The following is an 18,978-nucleotide window of genomic DNA, read 5'->3' as shown; positions in this document are numbered from 1 at the left end:
GAAGGCAGGGGAACGGTGCCCCAGGAGGTGACGGGCTTAGGGAACACGCCCAGGCCCAGAGGGGGCACCCAGCCGGTGGCTCACCGAATCTCGTGCAGCTTCACGATCTCGTTGGTGACCACCACGAGGACCAGGGAGAGGCAGCCCAGGAGCCACGTCAGCAGAGGCACGTCCTCCAGGCCAAAGTGGACGTGGCTGTCCCTGTGTGTCCACAGCTGCAGGTCCACTGCTGTCTGGACCACCTGCCCCAGCAACCTGCAGGAGGTGGCAGCCCTGCGTCAGCCGGGGTCTCTTGCTTCCTTCCCTGCTTTTCTCAGCGGGAACAGCTTAAGGAGGGCACCCTTCAACCTCTGGCCCAAAGCCCGCCCTCAAATCACAGCCCCGCTGCAGCCCCTCCCCTGCTCCCACCCTCCATCCCAGAGAGACTCACACCACGGGCACGGTCACCGCCCACCAGAGGTTTGTCAAGGGGCTCTTTCTCCACAGGGGCTTGGTGCGATGCACGTGGGTGATGGAGATGAAGACTGGAGAAAATGGGGTCAGTGGCGGGTGTCAGACTTCGCACGGCCAGAGGCCTGGTCCCCAGGGCGCCCCACCAGCCCCGGGGAGCCCCTCACCAGTGTGCAGGACGGTCAGGGCGGCGGCGAGCTTCTGAGCCGGCAGCAGCCCGTTGGCGAAGTCGTCAAACCAGGCTGGAGCCGTGTCGGCGTGGCTGCCAAAGCAAGGTGTGGGCTCAGCTTCCTCTGGGCCCCAGGGAGGGAAACCAGGGCGGGGGTGTCGGGACGGGACCCACCTGGGCAGCATGATGGAGGAGCAGTTGGTGAGGTTACGGACCCGGGAGCTGTCGCAGAAGCTCTGCAGCGTGAAGCCAAAGCAGATGAGGCATGAGCTGATGGTGAGGCTGAACTTGAGCAAGAAGCAGAGCAGGAAGTAGTGCTGGGTCTGCGGGAAGAGGAGGCCCGTCACTCCTGTGGCAGCCGCTCCTCTGGCGCACGGATTCAACAGGGTCCTCAGTCAGTGGACAGGCCCGGGGGATAAAGAGCAAGGATCTTTCCCAGCTCTGTACCACCCCTCCCCCTTGGTCTGGGGAAGTTCCGATGGAATTCCTCCCCCCCCCTTCCCTCCCCCAAGGCTCAGCCCCCTCCATACTGACATTCCTCAGGAAAAGCCCAGGCTCACAGGGCTCCACGTTGCTTACCTTCTTAGGAATGGACTGAAGGTTTTTCCCCGTTGCCATAGACATGATGGAGCTATGGGGGGGCTTCCCCAGCAAAGAGATGCTGAAAAGCAGGAACTTCAGTGAAGGGTGGTGACTGTGACCCTCTGTCCCCCAATTCTCATGTGGGAAGGATTTCAGGAGTCCTGTGAGTGAGGGCAAGTCTGCTGGGCAGATGGGATAAGACAAGGGAGAGAGTGCCCCCGGGCCTCCTGTGCCAGAAGTGAGCACTGAGCATGGCTCCCTGAACCTGGGATCCTGGGGACACTTGGTGACATCCTGACCCTGCCTGCCTGGGCACGGAGGGGCGGCCCGGCCCCTCACCTCAGCAGAGGGTAGCAAAAGCAGGACAGCCACAGGATATCGGTGGTGCTCAGGATTGGCGGCAGCTGGACGAGGCAAGAGAGGAACTGAACCAGGAGAAGCCAGGAAGCACGATTAGATTCTGGCAAAGAGTAAGACACTGGGAGCCCCAGGGCTGACTCGCCCTGTGCCCAGACAGAGACTCACGTCCTGGCTGAGAGGAGATGGCGCTGGAGGGGACACTATGCTGCCGGCGGGGTCATCTCCAAAAGCCCAGGGGGTTCACAGAGGCTCTGGGGGCCCCCCAGGCTGTGCTGCATCCTCCCAGCCTCTCAACCGGCCCTTGAGTGAAGGAGTGAGCAGGGACGGGCGATGCCCGTGCTGGCCCCACCTCACCTGGATGACCACGAGAGTCAGCTGGCACTGCAGCAGGAAGAGGAAGCACTTGCGAATGCCGTAGGTGGCGTGCCGAGCCTAGGGACCGGGAGGGACAGGTTGTGGTCTCTCTCAGGCCCCACAGCTGATAAGCTTCAGCCAAGAGCCAGATGCCCCAAATGTTCCCGCTAGGGAGGGGCAGAGACAAAGTCAACGGCCTGGGAGAGCTTCGCCTGGAGGTGAACCACCCTTGGGAGCTCAGGCCGGTCCTGTGTCGCGACTGCCCACCCCAAGCAGGACCTGCCCCCCTGCCCCCGAGCCCCCCCCAAGCCCCCACCTGCTCGATGAGCCGGATGATGCTGATGGTCTCCTCCTGGCGGAAGGTCAGGGAGCAGGGCAGGCTGTTGAGCTGCCCCGAGAGCTGCAGAGGAGAAAGGCCGTCCGAGGCCTGGGCCATGCTGGTGCTGGTGGCGTAGCCAAAGGTCTCCCAGGAGCAGCGGGATGGGTACAGGGGATCCAGGGCAATGCTGCTCAGCGTAGGGGGGAAGCATACCCATCAGCTGAAGCGTGCCAAGACCCCGTCTCCCACGGGACTGAGCAAGCACCTGCTCCCTCTTCTCCCCGCCAAGTCCAAGTTCCTTGGTCCCGACCAGGGCAAGATCAGTTGTGGGGTCTCCGGGAGGAAGAGGCTGGCCCCCGGCTCTGGGGTGTCACCCTGACCTGATATCGCTCTGGAGGAAGAGGCAGCTGTTCCGCAGGTTGGCAGAGCTGCCCAGGCAGCAGGTCACCTCCCCATACTCCTGCATGATCTTGATCATCTCACACATGGCTGAGGGGGCAGGGTCGGGGGGCACAAGAGTCAGGCAGGCGAGCCCCACGTGGGGTGCTGGGCAGAGACCCACAGGACAAAGCAGGAGACGAGGGAAAACAGGCCCCTCTTTGGGACCATCCTGCCCCCAATTTCGTGAACATCGTATGAATACCGTCACTTCTGACTCCCTAGAACGGGCCACCAAGGCTCCAGCCCACAAGACCCCCAGCTCCTCCCAGCCCAGGTTCCTCCGCGCCCTGCGTGGGAAACCGACATCCCTCCAGAGCCCGCGGGGTGCCCACGCACTGGCAGCGCTCCGCACAAGGGCCGGGCTGGCCGAGTAGCTGCCACCAGGGTACTCACTCTCAGGGGTGCAGTCGGTGAAGAGGGGCACGAGCAGGGGCACATTGTCAATGTTCTGCAGGTGGGGCCGCACCTGGTGGATGCCCCGGGGCAGCTTGGCCTGCAGAGAGCAGAGATGCCAGTTGCCTCAGGGTCCCTCCTCCCTCACTCCTCTGCCCTGGACAAGCCACGGGCCAACCCCAGGGCTCTGGGGACACAGACCAACCCCCTCCCCGCATCGTACCCGGTTGCAGTCCTCCAAGAAGCTGGGGAGGTCGCTGTCCGTGGGCTGGAAGCTAATGAGGTCCGAGTGACCCTCCTCCTCCATCAGGAGGAGCCCTTCTGCATCATCTCGGGACACTGTGGGGACAAAAGCCTCTCCCTCACCTTGGGGCCAGACTTCTGGGGGCCTTTACTTGCCTTGCAGATGACGCAAAACTTCCTGTTTCGAGGTGTCCTCTCCCCCCACCCCGTCGACTGCCGTTGCCGCAGGGAGATCAGAGCCATTTTCCAAGGGAGGGATCCATGGAGGCTCTTTCTAGTTGTAGCCCCAAGGAAGGGGAATGACCCACACCCACCTCGTGTCCACACCAAACCTTTGCCCTCACCCTGATTCAGGTCATCGTGCAGGGATCCAGCGTGGCTAGGGCTGGAGGGGGGGATCTCAGAGCCGGGCATGTCACCATTGGGCGTGAGGGAGATGTGACAATTCCAGCCCGTCTCCAGGCCCATCTTTTCTGCAAACACCTGCACCGGGCAGATGGCAATGAACAGATGGGCCCAAAAGGCCATGGGGAAAAGGGTCAGTGGGAGCAGTGGCGGGGGCGGGGGCGGGGGCGGGGGGGGGGCTCCCCCACCTTGCTTTTGAGCTCATCCTCCAAAGAGAAGTAGACGAAGCGGATGCAGGCGTTGACCAGCCCGTCGATGAGGCGCACGATGTCCAGCCGGGCCTGGTACTGGGAGGACACCATGCCCATGAAGATCTGCCCGCTCAGGGCCTGCATGCAGTCTTCCTTCTCCAGCACCTCCCCGATCCCTTCTTCAGGAGGCACAAGGCACAGAGCCCGGCCAGGACATGGCCCAGGCAGGACACCCAGGAACCGGCAGAGTCCAGGAGGCAGCCCGGGGCCACACATGCAGATGCCATGCCCAAATCAGCGAGCACGAGGGCCCCAGGGGACCACACATGCAGCCACACACATGCACAACCAAGACATAAAGAAGCCAACAGACACAGGGGAAAAGACAAGGAAAGGTACTCATCAGTCAGGTGACAATCCCTGGTCCAGGGCTAGGGGGCGGGCCCCACCCTCAGCAATGGCTTCAGTTCATGGTCTCTTGGGTCACGAGACCCCAGAAGGCTGTGTGTTTGGCGGAGTGGGGAGGGGTGGGTGGAGCTCCGAGTCCCTCTGCTCCAGCAGGGTTTGTGACCCGGTCCTTTGTCTGACTCAAATAAGGCTAACGCTCTATACACGCTACTGCTTTATAACCTTCAAAGAAAACACTTTGCTATATGTCATCCCACTGGAGCAGCACAATGAACCCGTGAGCAGGGCAGACAAAGCACCTGGTTACAGATGAGACTAAGGGACTCGCCCATGTCACCAGTCAGTGAGAGCCACCGCGGTGTTCCAGGTCCAGTGCTGCCTGCTGTCCCCTCTGCTACGATCTGGTCCAGGCCCCCGGAAGCCCCCCCGGCCCCCGGCCCCCGGGGACAGGGCCCACAGTACCGTCTGAGCTCCAGCTGCCGCGGCGGGCACTCAGCTTGATGGGAATGGTGCTGGGCAGCTCGCACGTGGTGAAGATGCTGCTCTGGCCGGGCGCCTGCACCAGCTCGATGCACTTGCCGTTGAGCTGGGACGACAGGGCGCAGCTCATGGGCTTGTAGGCGAAGGCAGAGCAGTAACCAGACAGGCAGGCTCGCTGGTAGAAATCCAGCACTTTCTTTCTGCCGGGGAACCGGGGTGGAAGTGAGGTGAGTGGTCCTGGGATGCCCCAGCCCTGGGAGCCGGGCAGGCAGACCCCCCCAGAGCTGACTGCTCTCGCCCCTGGCATCTGCTTCCTTACCTACCTGTCGGAACCCGAAAGAGGGTAGATGTCGGCTCCATCCCAGAAGTCTGTGCAGGCCTCCAAGACCACGTCGGCCGTGCCGTGGGACAGCATCTGTTCTGTGCCTGAGGGCAGTGGTGGGGAGAGGAAGGCCAAGCCATGAGTGCCCAAGCCACCTCACCTCCAGGGACATACTGCCACCCTTGAGAAGGGCACTAAAGGAGCCCCTGGGGGATGGGAACTCCCCAGGCCTCATGGCAGCAAACCTGTAGGCAAGGCCACTGGGTGCATAACGCAGGCTCTAAGCTGCCGGTCCTCCAGACAGTCCCATCATCTGTGGCCACCACCATCCCAGCCCCCGTCCCCGAAGCCAATCTCTGCCACGTTTGAGATCTCGGGAAGAATCTAATGCTCGTCGGCCCAGCGCTCCCTAAAAAAAGACACCCTAAAAAGAGCCCCGCCCCGCCCAGCTCCTGGGAGGTTTGGCCTGATGCGGGCGGAGCCGGGGAGGCTCACTGGTGGTGGTGTCCTTGATGAAGAGGCTGATCATGTGGCTGAGCGGGGGGCGCCGCTTGGTGACACAGGAGAGCCTCCCCAGCGAGGTCTCCTTCATGGTCTCGGCGCTGGGGAGGCGGTAGAGCGCAAGGTGGTTCCCCTGCTTGAAGAGCTCCTTGGCCCCGGGAGTGAAGCCTGCAGGAGGAGGGACGGCACGGGGCCTCTGGGAGGAAGCCCACCCCCACACACACCACCCCCCCTGGCGGGGACGGAACCCCGGTCAGGCTGGGCGGCTTCCCTCCATGCGTCCATCCCGCAGGGAGTTGTCTTCCCGGATGAGGAAGCGCCGTCAAGCGGCGGTGCCTGGTTAAAGGGGATGATCAGGGAATTCCCTGGCGGTCCAGTGGCTAGGACTGTGCGTTCTCACGGCTGAGGGCCCGGGTTCAATCCCTGGTCGGGGAACTAAAATCCCACAAGCCTCGTGGCACGGCCCAAAAAAAAAAGGGGGGTCGATCAGAAGCCCAAAGGGTTGCTGGTGCTCTTGACCAAGACCACGCCCGGGCCTGGCATGTTTGGAGCCGGGGGCCCGGCCTCTTGGAAGAGGCCGGCAGCCAGCCCAGCCGCTACCCCCGCGGTGGCCGCGTACCAATGAGGCGGGCGAGCTCGCAGAGGCCCCAGGGCACGTGCACGGGCAGCACAGTGCTGTGGCTCTCCTGCAGGGCGATGTTGCACAGGTGGTCTGAGAACCGGCACAGCCGCTCGGTGACGCTGGCGTTGCACAGGTTCAGCAGCACGTTGAGGCCCAGGGGCTTGAGGGAGGTGAGGTGGAGCTGCCAGTTGGAGTCGTCGAACTGGATGCAGGAGGGATTCTGCTGGTCCTGGGACAGGCTCAGCATCTCCAGGTGGTAGTCGCACACGAAGTCCTCGGCTTCATACGGCTCGCCCTCCAGCCCGTGCTGGGTCTGGAGAAAACGTGGAGGGGAAGAGGGGCCTCAGCCTGGGAGGGATGCGGCGGGTGCCCCCGAGAGAAGGCACCGCCTCCCAGCAGGCCGTGCTCGTGCTCACGCTCTCCCATCCCTCTCGAAACCCCTTCCCTGTCCTTCCCGGCTCCTGGCTGCTTCTAGGATCTGTGCCCAACAACACTGTCACCAGCTCAGAGGAGGTTGTGCAGACCAAGCAAGAAACAACAAAGCACCTTTCTCAGCCAGGGGAAACATTTTTAGAAGGAGCCACTGGCTTTCTGTCTTTTGTACTTTTTTTTTTGTTTTTGGCCGAGTGGCACGTAGGATCTTAGTTCGATGGAACCCGCGACTCCTGCAGTGGAAGGGCTGGAACCACTGGACCACCAGGGAAGTCCCGGCTTTCTGTCTCTTGAAGGCTGTGATTAGGAGGAAGGGTCTTGCCCCAACCAATTACCACCATCAGAGAAACCCGGAAAATGGGGAAGGGCCTACTTCACGGAAAAGCCGTGGGTGAGGCCTCAGGAGGCCCGAGAACAGAGGCCAAGACGCCTGTGCTTCGGGCTCCATCCGTCCAGGCTGGGCTGCACCCCCGTGGCCCCTTCGGCGGGGGAGGCCAGGACGCCCTGCGGCTGACACGCGGGCTGCTCCCCGCCCTCTCCGCTCACCTTGCCGGGCTCTTCTTCACCGCCCTCTGTGTCCCTGCTGAAGCTCACGCTGGAGCCCGACAGGTGTTTGCTGCGGCCGTGTGCTCTGTGGTGAGAGGAGGGCTCGGGGGCCCTGGGGCCGTCGCCTGGCCAGTTGCCGCGCTCCTGCTCATTGGAAAGGTGCAGGGTAGGGTTCAGGGAGCCGGCCAGGAGGGCGTCTCGTTCACGGGGCTGAGGAGAGCAAGAGGCACAGGCCTCGGACTGGCGTCCCGACGGCTGCCACGGGCCAGTGAGGCAGGGCTGTTTCGTCCCCTCAGTGGGTCATCTCCGAAGCAGATCCCGAGGCCTGAGCCCTCCTCCCCGCTCCTCGCCTCGCCCTCCCTGAGGCTAGCAGCCGGGCCCAGGCCGTACCTCCTCCTCGACCTCGGGATGGCAGAAGGAGCGGGTGGACAGATCATCCCTTAGGTCCTCGTGGCTGCTGTGCGGGGGCTCCACCTTCCCGCTGAAGAAGAGCACGGTCTCCGGGCTGGGGTTGGGCCAGGACAGGATCCCCTGTTTGTCCACACAGCACAGGACCTGCAGGGAGAGACGGGGACCAGGAAGGGGCCTTGGAGGTCCCCAAGCCGCCAGGGGCCGCTTAAGTGACCAGACACGGCCAGAGAGCAGCCTGTCGAGGCCAGGGCCTCCCATGGGGCCTCCCTCACCGTGACGGAGCCCAGGCTGTGCAGCAGGCTGGAGCTGTGGCTCAGCGTAGGAGACGCCCCCTGGATCACCCGCAGGAAGTGGCCCCAAATGCAGCGCAGCATTTCCTGAGGGCAGAGACAAAGCCCGCGAGGCCAGCTGGAGATGGCCTCTGGGGCCGACCGAGGAAACGGTCCGGGGAGCACCAGGAAGTCGGGTGGAAAAGCCCGTGTCCAGCACGGCGGTGACACGTTACCCATGTGGGACGGGTGGACTGAGGGGCTCCAAGAGCCCGTGGGAGGCTCAAAGGCCATAAAGTAGGGGAGTCCCAGGGTTCCAGAAGGGGCCCAAGGGAGCGTGGGCTGGGGGTACGGGGCCTGGAGCAGAATCCGTCCTGGGTGAGGGTACCTGAGAGGACACGGCTTCGGTATAGCTGCTCAGAGTGTCCTCCGAGAACTTGGCCAGCTGTGCGGAGAAGAGGGTGTGAGCCTCGGGGAGGAAACTGCCAGCCTCTCACAGGCCTCCGAGCTGGCGGGTGGGGCCTCGTGCCAGCAAGGCTCCCAACGCCTTTGGTGAAGGACTCCCGGGCAGCCCCTGAATGCCCCGTCTGCTGACAGCCCGGGTGGACACTCAGCGCCCCCTGGGGCCTGCTCTGGACACCCTTCTGGCTGGAGAGGACAAAGCCCTCGGAGAGCTGCCCAGGCCCTGCCTGTCGCTGGGCCACGGGGTAGGGGTGGGGCTGGACTTCTGCCCTGTTTGCTGGGGCACTGCCGACTCTTTTCATTCCTGTCTTTGGTTCTTTTTGCACTGTCCCCCGACCCCCACCCGCCCCGATGCCTCCGAACAACCTACCAGGGAGCTGGGGGAAGCCTTGCTCATCTGGGCCAGGACACGGGCTTCTCCACAGGCAGTTGCCAGGACCCAGAGGACGGGGAAGAGCAAGGGGAGGATGGGCAGGACGCCATTCACCTGGGAAAGAGCGAGCCGCACTGAGGCTCCCTGAGATTTGCTGGTGGAGGGAGGGAGGGAGGGAAGGGCTTCCCCGGCCCTGGGGCCCTCCCCTGAGTAAAAAGGACAGCGAGGGGCAGGAAGGGAGGAAGGGAAGCAGGCGCTCCGAAGCTGAGCCTAAGAGACCCCTGGGCTGCAGAGAGGGAAGGGCAGTCAGGGCACCATGAGGGGACACAGTCTCAGGGGAAAAGGAAAAGCGCCACCGAGAGGAGAGGGCGGTCCTTACCTGCAGCTGGAGGAGGGTGTACTGCCAGGTCGTGACACCAGGGGCATTCAGCATGAAGCGCAGGGCGTTGGTGATGAGGAAGCCAGCCTGTCGGGAACAGGAGAGACGCTGCCTTATCCCCCCCAGAGAGGGACCCAGGCTCTAAGGCTCCCCGTCTTCTGCCCACTCACAGCCCCGCCCCCGGCACTGGCCGCCAGCTCACGCTGGGACCCTCTAGTCTTCACTCACGTGCTCGTCCGAGTCCGGCCCCCAGGCTCCCCCATTTCCTGGCCCTCCCCCTGCCCTGTGCGGCCCCGCCTCACGCACCAGGACCACGGGCACCGCGTAGTGCAGCATCACCGACTGCACCGTGAACCTCTCGTTGTCCAGAGCGGTGACGGGGCGGGACAGGGCCATGTCCAGGCACCACCTGCAGAAAGAGGTGATACTATACTCGGGCGAGCCCTGCTCAGGGGAGAGGCCTGAAGCCCACCCCTTCACCGAGCATCACTGGGTCCTGCAGTTCCCTCCTATGCCTTGGCCCCGGCTGAGTGGCCTCCTGGTCACTGTGGCCAGCGGCTCGTGGCAGCCTCTGAAGCTGCCCCCTCGGAGTTCAGACTGAGAGGGGGTCAATCACCCAGTCGAAGAATTCTCACCGGACACTAAAGAGAAGACCCTCCGGAGATGCCTGCGCTAAGGGACCTCAGTGAGGACAAGGCGCCTTCCTGTCACCGGCCCCACCACGCCCCCTGCTCACAGGAGGCACTGGGGCGGAGAAGTCAGGGGACGGGGGAAGGCAGGGCAGCGCCCTCACCTGATGTTGTCAATCACAGGGGTCTCAAGGACGCGGAAGAGCCGGTGCTGTTGGGGGTTCTGTGGCCCTTTCTTCACCTCTCCCCGGGGGGAGGGGGGCGGAGAGAAAGGTGGAAACAGGTCTCCCGGCTCCAAGACGATGTGCTCATCATCCTGCCAGCGACGAAGGGGAGGAGGTCGAGGGTAATTAATGGGTTCCATGGAAGCCACTCGTCCTTGGCCGTTCTAGCTAAGTGGAGGCATCTCATTGGGTTAGGGGACCATCAGTTAGCAAGGAGTCAGTTAGGGTGGGGCCTGGGGGACTGCATTCTGAGCAGCTTGAGGATCAGACAGAAGAAAGAACAGGACAAGGAGAAAGATGTTCCAGCTTTTCTCCGTTCTCCTGGAGCCCCTGCCAAGAAACCCATGATCTGGGCAGGAAGCATCAGGATTAAGCCCAGGGACCCTCCCACCATTGCCGGTGGACACTCCCACAGCATTTCCAGGGAAGGAGAAAAGCCTCCAGCTACCTTGATCCCCCTCAGAGAAGCAAACGATTCTTGGCCAGGCCTCAGAGCTATGATGTCTCCTTCTACCAACAGGCTAACTGGCAGGTTGACCAGATGTCCATCTCTGTAGGCCCAGTGTAGGGACCAGGATGGTGCAAAGGGCATGTGGAGGTCTGGGTACATGGCATCTAGCCACTTGATCTCCTTGCCATCCCTGAGGGCATCTGATGAGAATGGAAAGAGGGAAACAGCCTCACCCATGGATCCACACACCAGCCAGATCCAGCACACAGCTATGAAGCTGTGTCTGCTCTTCTCCCTTCCCCAGAAGGCCTGCATCAACCCGCGCTGCTCATTCCAACACTTCCCCTCTACAAGGTCACCTCCCAACCAGCCCAGCCCAGGCACTTGCACCTCCTCTGAACACCTGAAGCTCCTATTCTTTGTACCTCCCTTCCATTCAAATACATTTTGCTAACTTTGCTAAGGGCTTTGAGGGGTGTGCTGAGCTTCGTGAGGGGTACAAATGTCAAAGATTAAGCCGATTTGGTCCCTGGCTTTGAGGAGCCATTAGCCTTCCTGCCCGCCCCAGGCCACTGCCTGGGTACCCATAGCCGTCCCACAGCTCTCGCTGCACCACTGAGAAGAAAGCAGGGCATCCTTATCCCCTGAATGCTGACCGCAGGCAACGCCAATGTGCTGGGGCTCCTGGCTGGGGCTCGGGACGGGAGCTCCAGGGCTCTGACACATCCCAGGGCATCTTTTCCCACCTGACTCGCCTGCCCCTTGGCCTCACCTTGGATTTGGTCAATGATCCCTCGGAGTCTCCGTTCTACCTCCCGACGCTTCAGCCGATCTTGCCGCCCAATGAGGACGAGGTTGAGGAGCAGCAAGAGGAAGAGCGCAGCGGCGTTCACCAGCTCCACCCCGTGGCTGGCAGGGAGAGAAGAGGGGGCACTGGCGGCGGGGGGCGGGGCGGGGGGTCTCCAGCCCAGCCAACCGAGGGCCCCACGCTCCCCTCCCCAGTCCCTTCTGAAAAGAGTGTCTCCTTCTGGTTCTGACATCAGCCAGCCGAGGGACTGTGGATTCCTACACGACCCAGGCGCTGACTCTGGGGGCAGCTCCCCTCGCCCGGGGATGTCCCAGGCGGGTGTGGAGGCAGGAGGGGGACAAGCCCAGACCCTGCGCTGCGAGAGGTGGGAAGGAGCCCCTCCCAGGGCCTCGGGCCGCGTACCTGCCAGCCGGCTGGCCCCCGTAGCAGCCCAGCAGCAGCAGCACGGCCAGGAGCATGAGCGAGGCGCCGGGCCAGTGGAAACAGGAGCAGCGGTTACTGTGGTGCAGGAAGCTGCTTCTGCACATCTCCTGAGGACGGAGGGGCAGGAGGCCAGGGAGTGAGAGGCCCGGGGGCCAAGGGAGGAGGAAGGAGCCAAGATTCTCTGTCCCGCTAGGATCTGGCCGCCTTCCTCCCCCGCCCACCCGATGGAGAGCCCGGGCGGCCACCTCTGTCTTCTCGCTTTGGTCTCGTCTGGGGTCAGGACATCACTCTGAAAGGAACCCTGGCCTCTTTCTGATTTTTAGTGATGCCTCAGTCAGGTCACACCGTCCAGGGTGACAGGGAGAGTCACGGCCCCGAGAATGGGCTTCCCAAGCTTTTCCACCGCCCCAACTAGGCTCTGGGCTCCCCATGAGGACATGTCACCTTCCATGTGAGACATTTCTTCCGTTCTTTTAGGTGTCCGTCCAGCACCGCCTCCAGCTGCTCCTTCAGGATGCTGAGGGCCTTCCGGGTGGACAGGCCCAGGGCCAAGGGAGCCTCGCCCTGGAGGGAAGTAGGAGGCACTCAGCATCTCTCGGGAGGCCCTCCCCTCCCACCTCCCCAGAACCTTCCTCCCTTCTCCCAAATCCTCACCCTCCCTCCCTCCACTAGCCCCGACCCCTCAGGGCGTGAGCATGTTCAGATCTCCACCAAATTAAAAGACGTTCAAGTACACAGTGCCCTGCTCCTCAAAGCCAAGTTTAAAACAAAACCAGAGGGCTTCCCTGGTGGCGCAGTGGCTAAGAATCCGCCTGCCAATGCAGGGGACATGGGTTCGAGCTCTGGTCCGGGAAGATCCCACATGCCGCGGAGCAACTGGGCCCGTGAGCCACAGCTACTGAGCCTGCGCGTCTGGAGCCTGTGCTCCGCAACAAGAGAGGCCGCGATAGTGAGAGGCCCGCGCACCACGATGAGGAGTGGCCCCCGCTTGCCGCAACTGGAGAAAGCCCTCGCACAGAAACGAAGACCCAACACAGCCAAAAAATAAATTAAATAAATAAATAAATAAATAAAATAAATTTATAAAAAAAAAGAATCCGCCTGCCAATGCAGGGGACACGGGTTCGAGCTCTAGTCTGGGAAGATCCCACATGCCGCAGAGCAACTAAGCCCGTGCACCACAATTACTGAGCCCACGGGCCACAACTACTGAAGCCCATGTGCCACAACTACTGAAGCCTGTGCACCTAGAGCCCGTGCTCTGCAACAAGAGAAGCCACCCAATGAGAAGCCCATGCACCGCAATGAAGAGTAGCCCCTGCTCGCCGCAACTAGAGAAAATATGTATTGTTTAAGTGGGGAGAAGAGAACTAACCTGGAGATTCTGGCTTTACATTGTTCCTAGTAAAAAACATTAAGGAAAAAACCCCACCAATTTCTGTTACCACCATTTCATAAAAGGGAGGCTATTGTAACCCTACAACATTGGGAAGGACACAATCTCAGAAAAAAAGACAGCTGCTCCCAGGAAAGGACCTGCACTGACCGCACCACACTCTCATCTCACCGCGGGTGGGTGGAACGTGGCATGGACAGGGGTGGTTCCCAGCACATTGTCCTATGTGACCCCATGGCCTGACCTCTCCCATTGAGACCCCTTGTTCCTGGGCTTCTCTCCTGTTTTGTCCTGTCCATCTACCCCACAGTCCATCCTATGACATCTTCTCCACAACTTTACGTACATTTCCAGGGCAACCTCAGCCACATGGATTCATCTGCCACCAATACACTTACAACTCCTAAATTTCACCTCTAGCCTGACCGCTACCCCGAATTCTGACCCATTCCCTAAACTGCCGCACAGCTGTTTCATAGGTACCTATGAGTTGATACGTCCAAACCCCCGAAATTGCCACCCGGCCCTCCCTGCCTGAGCCAGCACCCCTCCTGCAGTTACCATCACCCAGGCACCCCAGCCCCTCCCCGCAACCTCTGCCTCCCCCTCCCACCTCCCAGTCCCTACCTTTTCCAAACCAACCACTGCACCCCAGCCAGTGAGCGCACGTCTGATGAACTGACCCTGTTTACCTTTAAATTCTAGCCCAGACTCCTGAGCGTGGTCCGGGATCTGCCAGCTTCTCCAGCCTCCTTTCCTGCCATTCCTGTCACATGCCGCGCTGCCCCAGCTCATGTGTCAGCACCTTGATGGATTTTCCTAGCCAAGAGCGCACTCCCTGCCCCAGACGACTCTTACTTCTCCTTCGAGACTCAGCTCAAACACCACCCGCTCTGGGAAATCTTCCCAAAACCCAGGGCTGCACATACAGGGGGAGGTTTGTATTCCAAAGGCACCCCGGGCAACCTCGCTCACAGGCGGCATCACGGAGGACTGTCATTATAGATTTGCCTGTCTGGCTCTCCCACCAGACTGCCAATGCCTGGAAAAGGGTACTAAATTCTTCCATCTCCACACCCCTCCACCAACCACTAAGACAGTGCCTATCACAGGGCAGCAGCTCAGTGAATACTTGCTGACTGACTGAATGAATGAATGAACGCCCATGTAGTTTCACCGGTCCCAATGACACCTTCGTCAGGGTTGTCAACCCAGGATCTGTAGCAGAAACACCTGGAGCTCTTACAAACGTGGCTGTCCAGGCCCCACCCAGACCTAGTCAATCAAAACTCCTGGAGGTGAGGCCCAGCCCAGGTTGGATCTGATGCACAGATCCCCAGTTGGGGGTCCTGGAAAAAGAAGGCCCCCAGGAAAGGCAGGGCCTGGGGGAGGAGTGTGTCTTTCTCAGGGGCCACCTGAAGAGCACCAATGTGGGCTTCCACCAGGGAAAGCTCCTGAGCAAGAGGCACAAAGCCCTGGACCTGGGGCACCAAGAAAGGGACTGGGCTTATCTACTGAGTCCTGGCCAAGGGTCACTGAGCCAGCGATGCCCTGGCTGTCTGGGCTCACGCCCTGCCCTCTCCCCTCCTATCCCCGGGGTTCTGCCCCGGCTTTGCCCACCAACGTTCTGGATTTCCTCCTCCCTGCCGGTCTCCATGTCCACCCGCCCCCTTGGCAGCCTTGACCCTCGCCAGGCACACATCTCCACGAGTAGGAGTTGATGGACTGGGGGCCATATCCCCTGGCTGCGGACCTGGCATGGTGGGAGGCCCCTGAGTGGAGCCCCCACGCTGGCCTGTCGCCAGCTCCCTCGGCCTGAGGGATGAGGATGGGCTTCAGAGTGGGCCCGGCCCAAAGACCTCCCAGATCCCTTGCCTAAATCTCACCTAATCCCTGCTCTCCACGGTGGCTTTGGGGGATTACGAGGATGAGAGCTGCTGCTTCTCCGAGGGGATAACTGGTTATTTCAGCTCAGGCAGAAATGGCCCTCCGGGCAGGGAGCCGGCACCCCGCAAGGGTAAATACTGCACTCCAAAGCACCCACCTCCCTCCGGCAGGGATCGGGGGGCCTCCCTGAGAGGCCGTGGTCCAGGACAAAGGAGTGTCCGGCAAGGCCTGCACCTCTGCCTCCTGGGCTCCTGGCATGAGGGAAGAAAGCCTCCAGGGGCGGGAAGGAGAAAGAGAAAAGCAAAGGGGGACCACAGGCCTTCTCATGTCCAAGGGAGGATGCCTGCCCCTCTCATCCCAAGAAGGCCCAAGAAGAAGAGCGTTCGGGAGGCCCAGCCTCCCCTCCCCTTTCCCCTTCCTCCCTCAGGCTCAACCTGCCAGGCCCCCTCCCCGCCGTGGGATGTGCAGGTTCCCAGGGTGGACTTGCCTAGGCCAGGTCTCCAGAAATGATAAAGTGAGCAAACCTCCTGCGGGCAGGGAAGGGCTGGCCCGCAGAGGTGGAAAGGCTGCACGCCAAAGGGCGGGAGAAAGGAAGAGCTGACAAATCCCACGGGGCTGCACAATCGCCCGGGAAGCTGCTCGGTCTGGAATGAGCGCCAGGCTCAGGAAGGCAGGGAAAGGCTAAGGGGAGCAGCCAGAGAGCCAGGGCGGCGGCCTTCCTGCAGCCAGGCCTTTAGACCTAGGACCCTCAGGAACTGCCCTCTGCTTGCCCCGTGGCTGCCCTGCGTCTGCTGCCTCATTTCAGCCACCCCCAACCCCCCCGGGCAACCCCACCCAGCAACTGTTTCGCTCCTTCTCTTCCTCCAGGGTCTGAGAACCTGTCCCGTGCTCCTCTCCAGGTGTGGGAGGAGGGGCCAGAGGGTGGCAGATGCTCCCGGGGCAGGGCCGGCAGAGGCGGGAGGGGGCCTGCGGAGCTGGGGGCGTGCGTCTGCCCCCGCATGTTGTGTCTGGCTTGGAGCACCAACTCCAGACTGGAGATTAAAGACAGCACAACAGAGGAAAATAAGCCATTCTGTAATTATGTGCCTCCTGAAGAAAGTGCCTGCCAGCACAGCGCCCCGGGGCCAGGACACAGCCCTCAAGGCCAGCCAACCCTCCACGGCCCCAACCCCACTTATCCAACTGCCGTGGCCGCCCACTGAGGCCTGATGGCAACTCTTCACTCAGTCTCCGGCAGGAGGGTCCCGGGTATGGGTAAAATCACTGTTTCTCTCATTACCCCATGGCTTTTCCCCCATGCGGTATGAGAACTGAAGCTGAGGAAATTGGTGAAAGACATTCACGCTTTCCAAAGGAAATTCAGAAAGGGCTCATGCGTGAGCTGGCTAGGTGGCCTTTCTCAAAGCACAGAGTTAGGCTGGCACCCAGCGTGCCCGGGCACCCATGGCGGGGGTTGGGGGAGGTCTGTGCAAGGACGGAGATGGTGTGAGAAATAAGAACGCCTGTCATACACGTGCCATCTGAGGTCTGCTCTTCTTGCCTAGCAGGGCCAAGAAGGGTGAGGAAAATCTGCCCCGGACTTAAGTACCCAAAGGCAGGAAGCAATTCTTCCTACTTCCCAGATGCTCAGAAACTCCCACTCCCCACCCCCAGGCACCTCCAGGAAATTCCTGGGGCCAAGGAGCCATGGCTAAGCAAGGCCTCTACACCAGAGGGGAGGCGTGGCCCTGCTTCTCCCCTGACACTGAAGCTTTTCGGGTAGAAGCAACCCCATCCCACTGTTTTAAGTGCTCAGCCTCAACTGAACCCAACAGAGGAACTCGAGGCCATAGGAGGTGTAGGCTCAGGAGAGGCTGCCAGCACGCGCCCATCGCGCCCCGCTTCATCGTCAAAGGGGGACACGGTCAGGGCCTGGGGGCTGGAGGAGCAGCAGATGGTGACAAAATTCTATCTGCTGAATCAGAACTGCAAGGAATCTGCTACCGAACAGAACCAGCTCCCCAGGGCCCAAAGCTAAGCATCTGGGTCCGTCTAATGAGGCTTTAAGAGCCAGCACGCCTGGGCTGTCCTGGGCCACCTCGGTCAGGTTTCTCAGGTGGCCCAGAACCAGAAGCCCCCAGCCCCCAGTCCCTGTCCTTTCGCGACTCCCCCGAGGTTCCCTCAGCACAGCAGCTGTTTTCCTTCCTATTCTACCTGTTTCGGGAGAAAGTGGAATCTAGGTCCCCTAGGCTCAAGTAGGCAGACTGTGAATTGGCCTTGGCCTTGGCCTTTGGCCTTGGCAACAGCAGATAACCACTAATTAGAGCCAGCTGGCCCCTTCGCCAGGTCCCCACGGTCACAGCCTCCTTGGCCGGTGCAGGTGAGCAGGGACCCAAAGCTGGACTCCACAAGGTCTGAACTACTGAAGCAGAGATTCGGCCACTATCCACCAGGGTCTATTATAGGTGTCACCATAAATCTCTTCCAAGTTTGGCCAGACACAAATCGACTCTGTCTACAGACAAGCAGCTCAAAGCCTCAAGCAGAGGCACCTCCTCCTCTTCCTCACTCTTCCCGGCTCATGCTGACCCTGTCACTTTCACCTGTCTTCTTTCTCACCTCCTGCAGCCAAGACCTAGGAAGAAATCACCCCAGCCCCGGTGGCTCCTGTCTCAGTGACCCATGTGGTCCGGCGAGAAAAGCCTCCTTAATGGCCCCGAGGAGGGGCTGGCATCCAAGCCTTGTGCCTGGCGACCCGGGTCCCAGCACACCTTGACAGGATGCCCCACAGGGAAACTTGGGCTCCGGTCCTGCTCTGGGTGACTCAGGAGCCTGGCAGGCAGCTACACACACGGGCTTTCTGGCTCCCATCCCCAGCCTCCTTCCACGGTCCTCGCTACCTCGTAATCCAAGCTGCCTCCGGCCCAGCTTCCATCTTCAACCGTTAACCCAAAACCTCTGACACAAAGCGGGGAAGCAGGCGTGTGGAATGGGGGCGTCAAGCCCAGCTGGCATACTCACTTTGCTGCCTTTGCCCTGATGGGCCATCCATAGCTCTGCCCGTTTAAAGAGCATGGGGTAGAGCCTGAGCCACAGCGCGTCAGCCACAGAACTGCCGACACTGCCCTCGGAGAGGGAGAGAAGGAGACAGAGAAAGACAGAGAGGGAAAGAGTGAAGACAGGGAAGAGAGAAGAGAGCTGGAGCGCGTGTGAGCGAGGAGCGGGGCGGCAGCGGCAGCAGAGTGGAGCTTCAATCTGCTGATTAATTTAGACTATTTCCAGTCACGCTGCAGATTTAGGGAGGGAGGAGGAGGAGACCGGGCTGCCGGTGCAGGAGGAAAGGACAGAAGGAGGGAGAGGCTGCGGAGAGGGAGGGAGGAGGGAAGGGGTTGAGAGGAGAAAGTTGGTAGGGGCCCTGCCAGCTGTCCAAGGGCTGGGCCCATTCATCAGAGGAGGCACCGGAGGGTAAGCAGAGGGCGACGTGCCGCCCAGGGGTTCGGATGCGCCCACCGCCCACCCCCACTGGAGGAGGAGCTGTGCAGGAAGTGGCTGCTGTCGGCCCGGAGCCCCGAGGGCACCCGCGGGCATTGAGAAGTACCTGTCCTCTCCCCCCGGACTCCCCTTCCCGGGCAAGGTGAGGAGCCCCACTTGGGGGAGCCCCCCAGATCCCTTTGAGACTCCAGCATGAAGCCACGCCAACAACAGCTCTCTCCACAGTCAGAGCTGCAGGAAGGAGGGGGGGGGGCGCTTATCAATAGCAGCACATCCTACGTGGAGGGGGAAGGACCGGCAATTGAGAAAACTGGAGCAGTGACTTCTCGGAGGGCAGAGCAGGGGACTGGGAAGTGAGCGAGCAGAGGAAGCCAGTGGAAGAGGGGAGAGCCAGCTGAGAGGAAGGGCTCTTCCAACACCTAGGACCCAACATCTTCCCACCAGGTGGCGGGGGGCTCCAAGAGCCACTAATCAAGGCGAGTGCAGAGCTCAGCCAGCCGATACCGCCCAGCCGCATCCAGACACACCTGCCCAGGTGCTGCTGGGACCAGGACACTGCCTGCGGACGCCGGGCCTC

General features: G+C 61.5%; 1 protein-coding gene across 10 annotated transcripts in view; it reads right to left on the bottom strand.

Moving 5' to 3' along the window:
• Positions 1–18,978, bottom strand: part of TMEM94 (transmembrane protein 94) — a 34,840-nt gene that overhangs the window by 1,346 nt on the left and 14,516 nt on the right. For 2 of the 10 annotated variants that reach the window (XM_082371700.1, XM_082371701.1), the window contains 29 exons: positions 12,092–12,211; positions 11,627–11,754; positions 11,189–11,325; positions 10,414–10,616; positions 9,906–10,057; positions 9,419–9,521; positions 9,113–9,199; positions 8,731–8,847; positions 8,287–8,343; positions 7,902–8,006; positions 7,609–7,773; positions 7,219–7,428; positions 6,238–6,553; positions 5,613–5,786; positions 5,119–5,221; positions 4,778–4,995; positions 3,905–4,086; positions 3,656–3,794; positions 3,292–3,407; positions 3,069–3,168; positions 2,615–2,723; positions 2,232–2,421; positions 1,916–1,993; positions 1,541–1,626; positions 1,199–1,280; positions 794–942; positions 618–712; positions 431–524; positions 85–255 (listed from right to left, as the gene is read on the bottom strand). In XM_082371700.1, coding sequence (XP_082227826.1) covers positions 85–255; positions 431–524; positions 618–712; positions 794–942; positions 1,199–1,280; positions 1,541–1,626; positions 1,916–1,993; positions 2,232–2,421; positions 2,615–2,723; positions 3,069–3,168; positions 3,292–3,407; positions 3,656–3,794; positions 3,905–4,086; positions 4,778–4,995; positions 5,119–5,221; positions 5,613–5,786; positions 6,238–6,553; positions 7,219–7,428; positions 7,609–7,773; positions 7,902–8,006; positions 8,287–8,343; positions 8,731–8,847; positions 9,113–9,199; positions 9,419–9,521; positions 9,906–10,057; positions 10,414–10,616; positions 11,189–11,325; positions 11,627–11,754; positions 12,092–12,211 — 3,986 coding nt within the window. Of the gene's footprint in view, positions 1–84; positions 256–430; positions 525–617; positions 713–793; positions 943–1,198; positions 1,281–1,540; positions 1,662–1,915; positions 1,994–2,231; positions 2,422–2,614; positions 2,724–3,068; positions 3,169–3,291; positions 3,408–3,655; positions 3,795–3,904; positions 4,087–4,777; positions 4,996–5,118; positions 5,222–5,612; positions 5,787–6,237; positions 6,554–7,218; positions 7,429–7,608; positions 7,774–7,901; positions 8,007–8,286; positions 8,344–8,730; positions 8,848–9,112; positions 9,200–9,418; positions 9,522–9,905; positions 10,058–10,413; positions 10,617–11,188; positions 11,326–11,626; positions 11,755–12,091; positions 12,212–17,930; positions 18,163–18,978 lie in introns of those variants that run through there. The other 8 variants (XM_082371698.1, XM_082371699.1, XM_082371694.1 and 5 more) reach the window with 8 other exon arrangements.

Source organism: Balaenoptera borealis (genome assembly GCF_965194805.1).
Source record: "Balaenoptera borealis genome assembly, chromosome: 20".
In the NCBI taxonomy this organism is placed as follows: Eukaryota; Metazoa; Chordata; class Mammalia; order Artiodactyla; family Balaenopteridae; genus Balaenoptera; species Balaenoptera borealis.
This window is presented reverse-complemented; position numbering and strand designations above follow the sequence as displayed.